Below are 15,369 nucleotides of genomic sequence, written 5' to 3'. Positions count from 1 at the left end.
ATTGTGTTTTATTTTTTCTGTCATAGTCACCTGAGACCTTTAAGTAATCAAATGAAGTTTTGCAAAACTAAAATCTCAGTTTCTCTGTATTGTGACAAACTTTTTTTTTTTTTTTTTTTTTTTTTTTTTTTGAGAAATAAGAAAAACTAGATTATGGAAAACACCTTTCTTCTCTCTTACAATCTTGGTGCACACACTAACTCTATTTTACACTATTCTCACTGTTTTACAGGAACTGTAATCTACAAAAAAACCCTGAATTTATGAAAAAGTTTTCTATTTTTGTGATTTCATGGAGTTTGCATGGAAAGACTATTAAATGATGTATAGCAATCACAATAAAGAATGCTGGAAGCTATCTCCAGTCAATAATCAATTTCTAAAAGGACAAAATCTTTAATAATGGGTGCTTTTTTAAGTGCCTTAATGGTTATCCATTCATAATCTCCTCTCAATGGAAAATGTGTTTTTGATTGGTTTGTTACATTAAAATGGTAGGAGGAAATGAAAAACGGTGACCATGTAATTTGAAGTGGCTTCATTTCAAATTGATGTGGCATGCTTGCACTGAAAGTGTGCGTGTCAGGTTTATATCTGCAGGGAAGGGGCTGGGGTGTGCAAAGCAGCCCCTTGTGCACAAGTGTTGGGTTGGGGACAGCTGACTGACCACACAGGGGCGGTGCAAAGCCAGGCCCGTTGCGGTGAATGTTTCCCTGTAAGGAGGAACTCTTGAGTAGTCTTCATTTGAAGATCGAGAAGGCAAAGTCAATGACAGAAAACAGACAACTTAGGGCTGCAGCTCAGAGCTTTTGAGAATAATTTTTCAAACACATCTTAATGCTTAATATGTAGAGCAAGTATTACTGTAGTATTATTTAGCTATGAAGTACATATTATCAGATCAGCACAAGAATTGTCCTAATTCTAGTTGTGTTACTCAGCAAGAGAAGTATTCTTTACTTTTGAATGAGCCTAGTAGTTCTGGGAAATATCCCACATCAAAAATTGGGGCTTTCTGGATAGGAAGATTACTTCTGAAATACACTTAATGCTTCTGCATATAATGTTGCTGATATCTAGCTGCAGAAGAAATAATTATTGTTGGGTGTAATTGGCTTGGAGTAATGCATTTGTTTCCAAAAGTGTTGAACTACTGATTTAATCTCTCTGGGTTTAGTTTTAAATTGCATAATGTAGTGCAGGTACTTTAAATGTTGTCCTCCATGTCCATCAGTTTTTCCCTTATGGGGATGGTTAAGCACGCTCCCTATCCAGGTGAGAAAAATGCTTGAGATGGAGTTACAGTTAGAATTGCCTTCCGAGTAGGAAGGTATTTATTTGAGTGGGTTTGAATTGATGGAGCAATTCAAGCGAATAAAAATGTATTTAAAAATCTCTGTATAGATACAAAATGGGTTGTTGGGTATCATCACTGGGGTAATGTCATTGAGAAGCATCTGGACAACGCTCTCAGACATACAGTCAGGTTTTTGGGTAGCAGTCCCATGTGGAGCCAGAAGTTGGACTGTGTGATCCTAATGGGTCTCTTCCAACTCAAGGTGTTTCTATGACTATGTGAAGATAAAGAGCCAACCAGGAGGAGCGAAAACAGGGTGAGCTTTCTGCAGTAATACTTAAACAGCATGGATCTGTAAGATAAGGGATGAATTTAGGCCATATACTTGTATGTATAAAACAGGTATTTAATTTATTCTGAAGAATCTCCTTGTTTCTGAAATAGATGAGCAGTATCATCTTCAAAATTAACTCACTTCCTTTCTTATTGGAAAGAGCTCTGGGAAGCAGGATGGTTATTACCAGTGCGAGGATTTTTCTCCTTGAAAGCGGATGCAGAAATAGAATGCTGGGTGGACTCAGCCTGGGGCTGGCTGTTGTTCCCAGTGTCAAAAAAAATCCCCACTGCTCTTCTTCATTATTCACAGAAAGGATGCAGGACATTGTAATGAAGGAATCGGATCATAGAAGCTGCATTTCTGGGACTTTTTTTGTCTGCTAAACTTTTCGGCTTTAAGGGTAATAAATCCTAAGTGCAATCAGCTTGGTGATAGTTAAGGAGATTAAAAACTCACACATATATTTTCCAGAAGAATGCAAAGTAAGCTTATTTTTGTAATAAATTCTGTAATAGTGTATGTAACTGATATTTTACATAACTCCTTAATTCATGTGGCATATTTTAGAGAAAATCCAGCAATGTTTCCTCTGCAAATCAAGATAAGCACAGAAGTGAAAACATACAAGGAAAAATAAGATGAAAAGAAAGGGATTATAATGAAAAAACGTACAATTATTGTAACTAATAATTTCTAACAAAGGTTCTTGTCCAGCAGTTAGTTACATCCTTACGGCTATATGTAATTTTATAGAAGGTAATTGGATTTTTGGATCAATATAAAGAAGTATTCAAAGGGATCCAGCAATGCTAAGGGCAGAATCTGTTAATCTCCTTTTAATCAGAGCATGATTAAATGGGAGAATTACATGTAGTACATGACAGAGATCAATAATAAGCAGAGGAGAAGGAGAATTATGCTAGGAGTAGACAACTGGGAAGTGAGGAAGGCCTTGAGGGATAATTATTTGAAATGCAAGCTGATTTCAGCCAAGCAGCACAATACACATTGTAGAAGGAATTAGCAAATTATCTTGCTGATTGGATAAAAAATTGCAACCTCTCTTTGAACCAAAGGCACACAGGCTAAAACCAGTTCTATTCAAAAGCATGACTTACATTTGGACAGTGCAATGAACTTAGTTATTGCTTGAAGTTAAACTAGTAGCCCTGCTGAACTACATCTTAGAATCTCTTAATAGAAAAATAACATAGCAAATGGCAGATTAAATGGACTGATCCATGTTATTCAGTCCACTATTTCCCAATATATTACTCTCAGCAGTCAATTAAACTGACTTGTAAAAAGAACTGATGGAAAAGCAAAATACTGGAAGATCTCAAAGAGGGATGAATATTGGTAGACTGCTGCAGAGATGTTTTGTCATGTCACGCTTGGAAAACAGGAATTTCAAATTGCCCAGAGTTACTGAGGGCTTGTAAGGCAGTCTGGCTCAGAATTCAGAGCTTTTCAATTTATTTCACCTCAGACTGCCCCTGGCCTTGGAGTGATGTGTGGAGGAGCCTACCATTGCTGTTGTGAGATCAGCGAACACCGTGTGCCTGCCTTGTTTGTTCTCTTCATTACATGCATTGCTCTGCGTGGTGGCATTCTCACCAGCTCCTTTTTCTGTGTTGTGTTCAGTTTTTTCTTTCCAAATAATGCCCTCTGCTTTGGTCTCGTGAATTCTTTTGAGATGAGAGCAGTGAAAGAATTTTTGTCCAACCTGTGATTCTAGGCTTAATGCTGCAAATGTATTCCAGAACTTTCCAGTGCACAAGCAAATGGAAGACTAATATGCAGAATGCAGTTACCTTGTAGGATAATCAATTTTCTTAGCTTGATGCCATCATGGTTTGAGAGTCAGATTTCAAGGCACCAACCATATGATGCAGTCGTTTTATCATGAAATACAGCTTATTAAGTCAAATTTCCTTAGGAAACATTAAGCAAAAGCTGTAGTTAGGAGCATTTATATTAGATCCTGTTTTCCTCAGGGATATGGCAGTTAAGAGATGAAAGGAAGGAAATTTTTGAAGGGGAATTTAACCTGCGGAACTCTGAATGTAAAGTATTCTCTTCCCCTCAGAATCACAAATCACTTGACAAACTTTGAAAGAAACATGCTTACACTAATAACAGTGCATCAACCAGCGTGGAAATCATTTTTCCACCACTTAAAAGAATCCATAGAATCACAAGGTTGGAAAGGACCTACAAGATCATCTAGTCCAACCGTCCTCCCATTACCACTGTTATCGCAAGCCACTAAACCATATCTCGTAGCTCCTCATCCAGACACAGCTGGGAAGCCTAGCATTTTGAAGTTCCATTTCACAGCAGTTCAGAAGAAGAACAGAGAGTGCCATTTCCCAGAGCAAAACTGCCCGAGTGCACGTAGCTTAAGGAAAAGGGATGCTCATACTGAAATATTTCATCCAGGGGAACACCTGCTGAAATGAGCACCACAAAGCTCTTTATTGAGTCTTATGGAAAAAAATAATCTCTCTGAGCTAGCACGTGATGGCCTTGGGACAATTGTACTGGATGAGTGATGAGAGCAGTATCTGCACAGACTCCCAAATTACAGAACACACCAGTCTATGAATTTGGATCTGTCATTTGAAAATGACTAATAGCATTTGTTGGTGGTATGCTTGTTGGTATGCTTTCAGTAGTAGCTCCTGAAAACACTGGTGATTTCTCTTCACAAGAGCTATATGTGTTATGGAATACTTCAAGCAGATTCTTATCTGTTCTAAGTCACTGCAGAATCATTAAATGAGCTCATTATATTTAGTTGAAAATCCAATCCTCTCTGTTAGAAGTTGAATGCCTGGGAATATTAATGAGCAGAATATCCTTTTTATCTTACAGTAAAACCAAGAGCCATCTATACAGTAAAAGATTTTGACAAGAAAAATAGTATTTTAGCAAAGCCAGAATTTGAAGTGAAATGATGCAGCTAGATGGAATAGGTGTCTGTGTAGAAATGGGATTGGAACAGTACTTAACATTCCATCATATAAGAAATTCACTAAGTATGGACTGAAATATGAAGTACACAGAACTCACATGAAACAACTGCTTATATTTATTTAAAAAATGATGTGAGTGGAACTGGTTCTAATATTGATCACCGAGACGTGCTGAATTTCAGATCTGATCTAAATTGTCCTATAAGAAGTCAATCATAATTAGAATGACACCTTGAATATAAATGGACCTAATAACTGCAGCACAGAAATATTATCAGCATTTGCATCACATCCATTGGAAGATGTGGATGAATCAAATCCTAACATCTCCATTGGAGTTATGGTTATTTTATCCTATTATCGACATCTGATGGTCAGCGTTGCTGAAATACCCAGTTTTCTTGTGATCTCATCTTTGCCTGGAGCTTGGCCAGATGCTCCACTGGTGTTAAACTACTTGGAAGGCAATGTCTTCCAGTATCTTGTGTAGATTTTACTTAGATCATGAGGATTATTTTATGCAGAAGAACAAAAACTCCCTTTGTCTACATCCATAGAGGCAGAGGCGGGTTTTCCATAACCTTAATGTTAAAAGAGCTTTAAATTAAATGTCAGGAAAGGAGAAATATTGGTAATGGAGATTGGGAGATCAGCCAAGATGCTGCCTGATCATTTACCTTTTGAAAAATGCAGGCCTGTGTGCAGGTCTCCACTTTAGCAGCTTTAAACCAGGTGGAACATATTACCAGGCTCAAATGCGCAAGTACTTAGCAGTGGAGACAAAGATTACCGACTGATGGGATTTTGCTGTTGCAGTCATATTGGAAATTGGTCTGCACAACTAAAGCTGTAAGAGCTGGGTTCTGTCCGTTCTGGATTTAGGTGAAGTGTCTGACGAATCATATTCAGGAAGATACCATGCAAATCCTGACGAGCTTTTATTGCTTGTGCTAAGTGGCCTCGCTTCCTTTGTAAATGTTTTGTTTTGAAAAATTGGGGAAAAAAGCAAGGTAGTACTTTTCCAGTGTAGCACTACTCCTGAAATCACCTTCCTCCTTGGCATGGATGAGCCAAGGTCTTTTCTACCCTGCAAGGAAAAGAGAAATCAGCTTCACAATATTATCCCTCAGAAGTTCTGCATTCTTCTGAACCAGTATTTCAGATAAGGCTCTCTGTGTTTCCCTCCCATGTCTGGTACTGATTTATTAGATTCTTCCAAAGGATTACTCCTAATAAAGCCATTGGTAGAAAAAGCTGCTCCTAATACAAGCTTATTCCTCATCAGATGAGCTTATGCCTTGTGAAACCCGAGTGCTAACAGTGGCCTCATTTTTGCTTTGTTCCCAATAGGCAACTTGAAAGCCCAGTTGCTCCATTGACACTGCAGTTCTAAGCCCTCTGTTGGCGTTCCTTATCTGCAGATGTAGAAAGGCCTAGCAGCCAAAGAAACACAGTAACACACCTTCTGTAGTGTTCCTCAGCACGAGTTTCCAGAGATGTTTGCTGAGCCCTGTGAATGCCAACAGGCGTTTGCAGAAACCTTCAGTTTGGTACTGAACTTGAAGTTCTACAGAGCTTTGGTACCTTACCACACCATCACTGTTCTTGCTCTGCACTGCATTTGGTAGGATGTGTTCTTAATAATAAGACTGAGATGACTCATGCTCTCTCAGTGCAAACTGTTTGTTGTGATTCATCATTAGTACAGCTTTTTAGAAATGAAGATCCCTTCTTAAACAACATGAAAGGAGAGTCAGAGACTTCCTCAAAGGGCACGGAGCAGTCGATTAAAAAGATCCAGATCCCCATTCATTACAGCTCTGTAAGACAAACATTCAAGAGTACAAGAATAGCATTTTACACCACAGCCATGCAAACAGCAGTTAGAGTTAACCTGATGTTCAATTTGCTGCATGGAGAAGTAAACATGAAATGTTAATACAGTCCCATTACAGTTTAGCTGTAATTGCTGGGCTAACAGGTCTGAGAAAGCTTTTTGCCTTCTCTCTGCTGATTTGTTTCTTGGCTGATTTGTTTGGAATTTGATATAATTCCTCTAGATGTGGGAAAAAAACAAGCATTACTGATGTGGAACATATGAATTATTGGTGGAAGGGGCTGCACTAGCTAAAGCACTATCATAATACTGTATTACTTAAAATTTTAACTTATTTTCATTACATAAAAAGTTTTAATCCTTGAAAAGGCCCTGCAGTGATTTGATTAAATGATATGAAATTGCTTTTTTGTCCTTTTCATCTTCCTCTTTCTCCACATCAAAAAGTCCTCAATAAAGATGATTATATTCATAATTATTAGTTAATTATTTTTCTAACAAAAACAGCATACAGATCAAGCAGAGAAGATTTTAAAGCCAGCTTTGTCGTTTTGCCTCCTGGTTGATACTCTGCATTTCAGCACAGCAAACTGAAACCTCAAATCATCCTAAATCTCTTAGGGAAAGATTAGTGTTTAGCCAAATAAAATGGTGTCTCAGCAGGAATCTGGTGTTAGAGGTCAATTCAAACAAGGAGCATTTCCCTTTCTGCCCCACTGGAATTTGTATCCTCGTCCTTCACGTTTGGTTTTGCTTGTGTGAGAGTTTTGTTCTAGGTGCGTACAAATTTACACCAAGTAGTTATTTTTTAAATGGAGTTGTGCTAAATAATGCTAAATTAAGTCAGATCTACATTGGCATTACATATGCCTTTGAGATCTGTTCAATTTCTTGCTTGATACTTCGGGAGGTCTCCATGTTCATAGACAGAATTACAGAATGGCTTGTGTTGGAAAGGACCTCAGAGATGATCCTGTTCCAACCTCCCGGCCATGGACAAAGTTGACAACCTCTGGGTCAGGCACTGGATCAGTTTGACCAGGGCCTCACCCAACCTGTCCTTGACACCTCTAGGGATGGGCGCCCACAACTTGTGATGGGCAGGGGAGCATCTCAGCTGCTGATCTACCTTTAGGACCTCAGAGCAGGTTGTGGTGTGGAAATTGTTCGAACCTGGAAGATACGTAACTCTTCTGTTTTGTGGTTTTTTTGTTTCTAATTCTTCTATCAGGTGCAAACCACAAAAAGAGAAAAGATTCACAGGGGACTTCAGGGAACCCTGGCGAGCAGACGTCTCTCAAAGCAAAGGCCAGCAGAAGCATTAATCCTGCAGGTGTGAAGGAGAGCCTCGGTAAAGAACTGCCTGTGAACAGGATTATTGATGTGGATGGGGTCAAACTGGAAGACACCGGAACACGCTCCTGCGATGACTCTGAAGGGAACCTCAGCTTGGAAGGTTACATCTCTGAACTGAGATCCTGCCAAGGGAGGATGAGGACTGGAGTTTATAGGACATCAGACCTTCCATCTCTGATTGCTGTCAAGAGTGAGAAGAGTAAGGGCACTGAGAATCAGTATAAAGCTACTTTTGTTTAAAATGTCTGCTTTTAATTATGAGCTCTGGTATTTTTGCCTGGCACCAGCAGCACTGGGGATATGCCTTAGGGACATGTTTCTGCAAGTTTTAAGCCTTTTTCAGTACCCGTTGCCTTCAACGAGCCTACCAGACAGTCTGTTTTGATATGAGTTAGAACCTGTAGAATGAGAAAAAGGTATTTAAATGAAAGTATTGAACGATCTGTTTTTGTGCTCATACTGTTTATATATCATTTTCCCTGCAATGATTCTGTTGCACAGCACAATTAAAATAATGATTTCCTGCCCCTACTCTTCTTGTCTTTAGTAAAGACAAACTCACTATAAATTCCCCTACCCAAACTTTTCATTTAAGATGATTTCACTTTAATGTTCTAATGTTCTCCTGGTCTACAGGATTCCCTGTGCTCAGAGACTTTTGAAGTAGAAGTAAAATCAACTAATGGTGTAAAGAGACTATGATTTTGTCTGGTGGATTATCTGACTGGATCTGGCTGTAAGACATCTGTTACACAAGAAAGAAAAAAGAGGCCTGAATTTCCTGTGCTGGGAATAAATAACATGTGCTCCTGTAGCCAACACTGGTGGTGTTCCCATGGCAGGGAACATGTACTGAATGCATGCACTGATCACACAGTGGTGAGAGGGCCATCCAGGTCCCTACTGAGCAGTGCTCTTGGTGACTTGGCTTTGGGAGAAGGTGGATTCTCTTCTGCTCTTTCAGTAGGCAATTAATTGCCACTCCTTGTCTGTAATACTTTCAGTTCATCTTCTAGCCTCAGGCAGTTCTGAGAAAGAAAAGATATTACTGAGCTTATTGCTTTCCCACATTCTTCTTTTCCTCTTTTCCTCTTTCTTGAGAAGAGGTTATGAGTCTGGACAAGCAAGAGGGTACATGGAAAGTGCTGGATCTTTGTTCATCTCTGATAGAATATTGAGCGTATGTACTGAGATCTTCTGGTGGTTCACTGCTTTGAAATTATTTTGGGACTCAGAAAGTCATATTCCATAGCTCCTGGGCTGCAGAGCCACACAAGGAAGCATTACCGTGACAATTAATTAAATTATTTTTCTTTGTCCCTTCTTGCTAAGATCTACCAAGGATTGTGAAGTTTCTGAATAGCAGAGAATACTGGAGACTGTTACTCAGATCCTTAAACTCAAATCTGTTTGTAATATAAGAAAGAGCTACATAGAATTTTACAGCAGTAAATATGATTCTTAAAGCTTAAAGGTTTAAATAAACTAAACACTCCAGTGATATAAATGGACATAGCACCCATTAGCTTTCAAACCTCAATTCTTTTTTCCCCAAAAAGCGATTTTGTGCTTATTGTTGAGGGAAGCCCTTGTTAACGTTAGGCTCTATGCAGTGTGTGGCTGGCTGAAGGATGATGTGAGCTGTGAGAACAGCTGCTATTTTAAAAACTTGCAAGATTAAAACCAGCTTGAGAGCATGGTAAAATCGTGGTGGTGTAACAATGTTGGATACTTGGGGAATTCGCAATAGCATTGTGAGGCTGTCAGTGCTCGATGGTATCTGAATGTTCTTTCTCATGGCAGTGAACGAAACGAGCTGGTTACCCGAGCCCAGCTCCCAGTGCGGCCAGGTATCCGTGCCAGGGAAACACAGCTGGCAGCAACCAAAGTTGGAGTGGGAGTGGGTGAACAGGCTTGGGAGCTGATGCAACCATCCCATGGTGTGATGGGCTGAGCTGCCAGCAGAGCCACAGTGCAGAGAGTGCAGGTCGGCTCTGTGAGACCTGAGGATAAAAGGGTAAAGGGGAAATGCTGCTCTACTGTACTGATTGCTCCTTTTGGTCGGTACGGGAGGTTGCATCCTACCGTACTGTTTATCATCCTTACAGGACACGCTGTAATACAGCAGTGGTAGCATGGTGACTATGAGAAAATGCTTAAAATAACGATGCATTTTTAAAATGTTTTTCCCATGTTTGTTTCCTCTTATTGTTTTAGTAGTGTGTTGCTAATAATTGCTTGAGATATAGGCCACTTGTTTGCACAGACAGGTATCTTCCAGCAAATCAGCAGCTTTGCTCTAATGAAGACCAACGTGAAACCAGTGAAAGCCAAGAGAGGGCTTGGTGACACGTGACACATTTTGCACTTTTTGTGTCTTTTGGAAAATCGAATCCTGATCTCATACAGATAAAAACTTGAAACTCAGACACACTAATTAATCTCTTTTAATTCAACACTTCATTAATCTCCAATCAGTATTTTAGACGAAACTGTGCACCTACTTCAGTGACAGTTGGTGATCAATACTGAATTCAGCTGTAAAAACAGACAGCTGAGGGGTGATCTAAGGGAGTCGCAGAACACTCGAGTGCCGTGAGGAGGGTGAACAGGGACAGGCTGTTCACTTTCTTCTAAGACAAGAGCTAGAGGCCTTCTGCTGGTAGAAACCAGGTTCAGCTCCAAGAGGTGCTTCTTCACCCCTGAATCTGACACTGGTGAAACACCTTGCCAAGGTGCATTGAGGAAGTAGGAATTTTACAAGGGCAAGTAGTTGAAAGAGATCTACTGGGGTTACCAAATAGGCAAAGCATGTGGGATCCAAGAGACCTCTTGAGCTTGAAACCCTTCTGCTTGAGGTGGGCAGCTGCATACACAGAGCTCAAGTGGGCACAGCTCAAGGGCACTTGGTTATCCAGCCTTTGAGCAGACTTAACCACTAGAACTAGTTGGTTAAGTTGAGATAAAGGCACAAAATTACAGCATGGAGACAGTGTATGTTTGCCCATAGAAATGCATACATTTATTTCACACGTTTCACAACCTTTTGAGGGCAGATCTTTAAAATTGGTCACTATTTTCTTTCTGAAAGCTGCTGAGCTGAGGAAAAAGGAAAACAAAAAGGCGTTTTTACATTGAGTGCAGCAAACGGTCTGACTGTATTGAGGATTCAAAGGGAATTTGACAGCAAGGAATAGTAATGCTGCTTGAAGAAAAGTGAAGGATGTGGAAGAATGGAGTTTTCTTTAACATACGGAAAAATATTGGCACAATGTCTGGAAATCCTATAAACGAGGGAACATGGGAAAAACCTTCATCCCTGCACTGCACTGCTATGCCAGCTGTTGACCTATTATTTAAAACAGTGACTTCTCAGCTAGGTCATGGAGATTCATTGCTTGGACTTATTAGCTCTCCTTTTCAATATCTGTCAGAAAAGCAAAACTGAGCCTGCAGTAATCAGCTGCTTCAGGTTGTGGAGATAACAAAAATGGATGTACGTGGCCTGTCTCTGGCTAGTGTTGTCCTTGATTTTGCTAAGGATGTTGGCCAGGATTAATTACTACATGACCTAAATCTAATAATTTTATATTGCCTCGTTATCCTGTGATTTCCACTACTAATGACATCTGCTCGCAATCAGAAAAGTAGGCCAATTGAAGCTCTCCTAGATAGTGTAATCTGTTCTCTTGCCAGTTATTTCCTAAAGATAATCAACTTTTATGAGGCTTTATTTCCCCCTTTTTTTTTCTCCCAGTTTTTCCTGTTGAAACACACTTGAGAAGAGTTACTCTTAAGCCCACGTACATGAAAAATCTGATGTTCCCATTCTTTCATGTGGATGTGGGAGATCCACTGACCTATATCAGTTCTTGAACTGCAAAGTGTAAAAAAGGCCAACTCCAGCAATATCAAAATACACTTAGAAAATCCTGCAGCATTCTAAATTTTATTGGGTATCCCAGTTCTCTCATATTTCACTTGTTGTCATGGCATCTGGGCTTCAAATTGAAGTTGTTTCAGCCTCACAGGCTCCACAACAGCGACAGTTGTCTTGTTTATTGTTTTAAAGGCTCTGTGAAGAATAGAAAATATACATATAGGCAAACTCGAAAAGGGACTTCCACCTCAGGATTACTCTAGTACAATAGCAGTGCTCCTTGACAAGAGATTTGTGATATAACAGACATGCAAACTAAACCTCTGTGCAATTTCTCTCTTGGGGACTGAGTGACAAATAACTGCTATTTTATGAAGGCACATAAACAGGCTTTGCAAAGGGACTTTGCAAAAGATTTACTGCTCCATGGGAAGGAGCCAGTACCTGACTGCACTCTGCACTTTCTCATGGCCCTGAAAGTCTACTGGGGGCTATTTCACATCCTTCAGGGATGCCAGGTTCTTCTTGTACTACTTCTCTGCCTGAAAGATTTGGTCTCGTTTCTTGCATTTGCTGCCATGTGCATTGTTTTATCCCTCCTCTTCTTATGCCAGAATTTACTTTCTTAGCAGAAAACAGCCAAAAGGAGTGGCTCAGCCAGTAGCTTCCTTGTCTCTTTGGCACAGACATACTTGTGAACCTATTTATCACTGGTAGACGTTGACAGAACAAGGAGGAATGGTTTTAAGTTAAAAGAGGGGAGATTTACATTAGATGTTGGGGGAAGGTTTTTGCTGTGAGGGTGGTGAGGTACTGGCACAGGCTGCCCAGAGAAGTTATGTTTGCCACAGCCCTAAATGTGTTCAAGGCCAGGTTGGATAGGGCCCTGGGCAGCCTCATTGCATGCGTGATTCAGTGGTTGGCAACCCTGCCCTTGGCCAAGGGATCTGGAACTACACGACCTTTGAGACCCCTTCCAACCCAAACCATTCTATGATTCTATGATTTTATTTTTCAGAAGTAGTTTGATTTTCACCACAAAACTGAAATCATTGCTGTAGTTGTTTCTCAGCTGTGGTGCTACTGCTTATATCAACTCCAACACAGCATTGGTAGTGAATATTGCCTTTTGAAATCATCTCTCCTGAGGTACTCTGTGACTGAGAGCCCAGATGCGTGTGTGGTAGTGTGCTGCAGCATCTGGAGTGCAAACACCCAGAGTTCTCAGAGATTTTGGAAGGTTTCCAAAGGCTCAGCTTGAGAAAGCCCCAGCCCAACGGCAGGTCCATTTCAATAGGTGCAAGAAGCCGAAACCGTTGCAAGCCCAAGCCACTCCTCAATCCCCACTGCAGCTCATTGTGCTGGGTTTAGAAATCGCTCTATTTTCTGCATCACCGGGCAGATTTCCAAGCTCTGTGGGAATGTAGAAAGCCCGTGTGACAACAGGGCTGCTCTGTGGATGGTGTGGGTGTTTGCCCTGCAGCAAAAACGAGTGTTACATCCAAATACTTCTGTCATTGTTGGAGCAGCATCCCAAGATTAGCAGTGTGGCATCAGGGTACTGAACAACCAATGGGTTTGTGAGCCCTGCGTCAATGCCAATTAAAACACAGGAAAAACTTTCATCAGTCTTACTAAAATACTTCCTTTCTGTAGACTCACCATTATTTTTAGCCAGGTTCCTCTGGACTTTTTTCAGAAGACCATTATCTGTGGCACTGAGGGGCATGTGTTAGTGGGCTGGTGGGATGGGCTGATGGTTGGACTAGATGACCTTAGTGGTCTTTTCCAACTTAATGATTCTGTGGTTCTGTAACCTGCTGGAAAGTACTGGATGACTTTGTGTAATCAGATCTTGCCTGTTTACATTACTCAAAATATTAACAAATCCAATGTGTTACACGTGAACTAACATGCTTTCTAAGTTTCTTGTATGGAAGATAAGAAAATTGTTCGTATTTTCTCATCTTAAGTGATGATTCTGTTGTACAGACTAAAAATGATCTTGTACAGAATTTGATTTGTATTCTTGTTTTATTTGTGTTTGTGGCTTTAAACTTCTATATAATGACTTTCTAATATGAAAATGCACATTGGACTAATTTCTCATGTGTTGTATTTCCAAAGTATTGAGGAATCCTGACTGCACAATGATGTTTGTAGAGTCTTAAGTGTGTCAAACTCATTTAAAATGTTTACTATGTATTAGTAAATAAATAATTTATACTCTGAACCTGACAGTGCTTTGTTGACTTCTAATTTCAATGTGAAGGTGAAAAATGAGATTTTTTTCCCCAGTTGCTCACAGGGAAAAATATCTACATTATAACCATTTATATACCATATATAAACTTACGCTGATGCATTTTAGAGTAGTTGCATTTTGTCCCCATCCACCCCTTGGTGGAGTATGGCTGGACCAGGTAGTGGCACAGAGGATGAAAGGCCGTAGAGCAAAGCCCTTGTCCTCTGGGCTCAGCTGCTGGGACCTCCTGACATTTGGACCTAGCAGTTACTTATATCAGAGCTTTAATGAAAATATGAAACAACCTGAAAGCAGCCTGCATCTTATTAGAGTTTGCAAAGAAGTCTACTTAAACCTGGCTTACATAAAAGAATTTCTTTAAAAAGAATTGTTAAGAATTTCTGCCAAATATTTATGTACCTTAAAAATAGCTCATCTTTAGGAATTTAATAATAGTGGGTTAGATTTTTAGCCTTTAATTAATTCCTTTTGCTCTATTCTAGCAACATGAAGGGATTGCAATCCTGAGGCAAAGGAGCAGCTGTATGTTTTCCACATACAGACTAGTCCCCCTCTGGCTGCCCTTTTGCAAGAACCAGGGCTGCCCAGAACTGTCAGTGTCAGTGCACACTAACTTGAATCATTGATGTAATGATTCTTAAGTGGTTCCCATCTCATTTGTCACCCTTGTCATTTGAGCTTTGAACACTGCCAGAGCAAGGGGCGGCACAGAAATGTGGGTACCAGCAGTAGAAAATAATGACTGATGGGGATGAAACATAATTCTTCCAAGTCTGTGCCAACACTGCATTATCCCCATGACAATCTTGTACCAGTTTTCAGTGATGAAGATAAATTCTACCCTTGTGCATACACAGAGTTGAAACAAGAGCATCTTAAGTGCCTACAGTTCACATCAGGTATTCTTAAGTACTTGGTGTCTGCTTTTCCAGGACACACTAACCTGGATTTTATTTGATTTCCCCCCTCTCTACTCATGATTTCAAAACAGTATTTGGCTTAGTTATTATACAACTTCAAGCCTCAAATCTCAAGTAGGTTGAAAAGCAATGAAAGGCCAGCTATAAATTCATCTAATTTAAGATAATGCCTTGGAGTGGAGTAATCTTAAATCGGGGCACAGAAATGAAGCTAATGTCTATCCCCATTCCTGTGAGAGAGAACCAGGGTATCTCTTAATGATATAAGCATTTCCTGGAAAGATGAAAATACTTTATAAGAGGAAACTACCCTTTAATTACTATTCTCCTCTATTCATAGACTTGCACAAGCACATCTTTCAGTAGCTATACTATTCTATGAACGACATGAACTCAAATGTCCATAGTATCCACATAACTTCCATCTCTTCCACAACTTTAGAATTTCCAGAGCCAGTCCTACGACTATGATGAAGCAATTCCTGGCTGAGATCAGCC

The 15,369-nt window shown here is 40.0% G+C and overlaps 1 protein-coding gene across 5 annotated transcripts in view; it reads left to right on the top strand.

Annotated features, from left to right (window-relative positions):
* The window catches only part of RGS12 (regulator of G protein signaling 12), an 86,743-nt gene extending 72,853 nt beyond the window's left edge, over positions 1-13,890 (top strand). For all 5 annotated transcript variants that reach the window (XM_048941418.1, XM_048941417.1, XM_048941423.1 and 2 more), the window contains one exon: positions 7,681-13,890. In XM_048941418.1, coding sequence (XP_048797375.1) covers positions 7,681-8,045 — 365 coding nt within the window. In that variant the 3' untranslated portion in view covers positions 8,046-13,890. The remainder of the gene's footprint in view (positions 1-7,680) is intronic.
* Positions 13,891-15,369: the final 1,479 nt, after the last annotated feature.

Source organism: Lagopus muta, chromosome 4, assembly GCF_023343835.1.
Source record: "Lagopus muta isolate bLagMut1 chromosome 4, bLagMut1 primary, whole genome shotgun sequence".
Classification (NCBI taxonomy): Eukaryota; Metazoa; Chordata; class Aves; order Galliformes; family Phasianidae; genus Lagopus; species Lagopus muta.
Note: the sequence above shows the minus strand (reverse complement) of the source record. Positions and strands in the feature narration are given on the sequence as shown.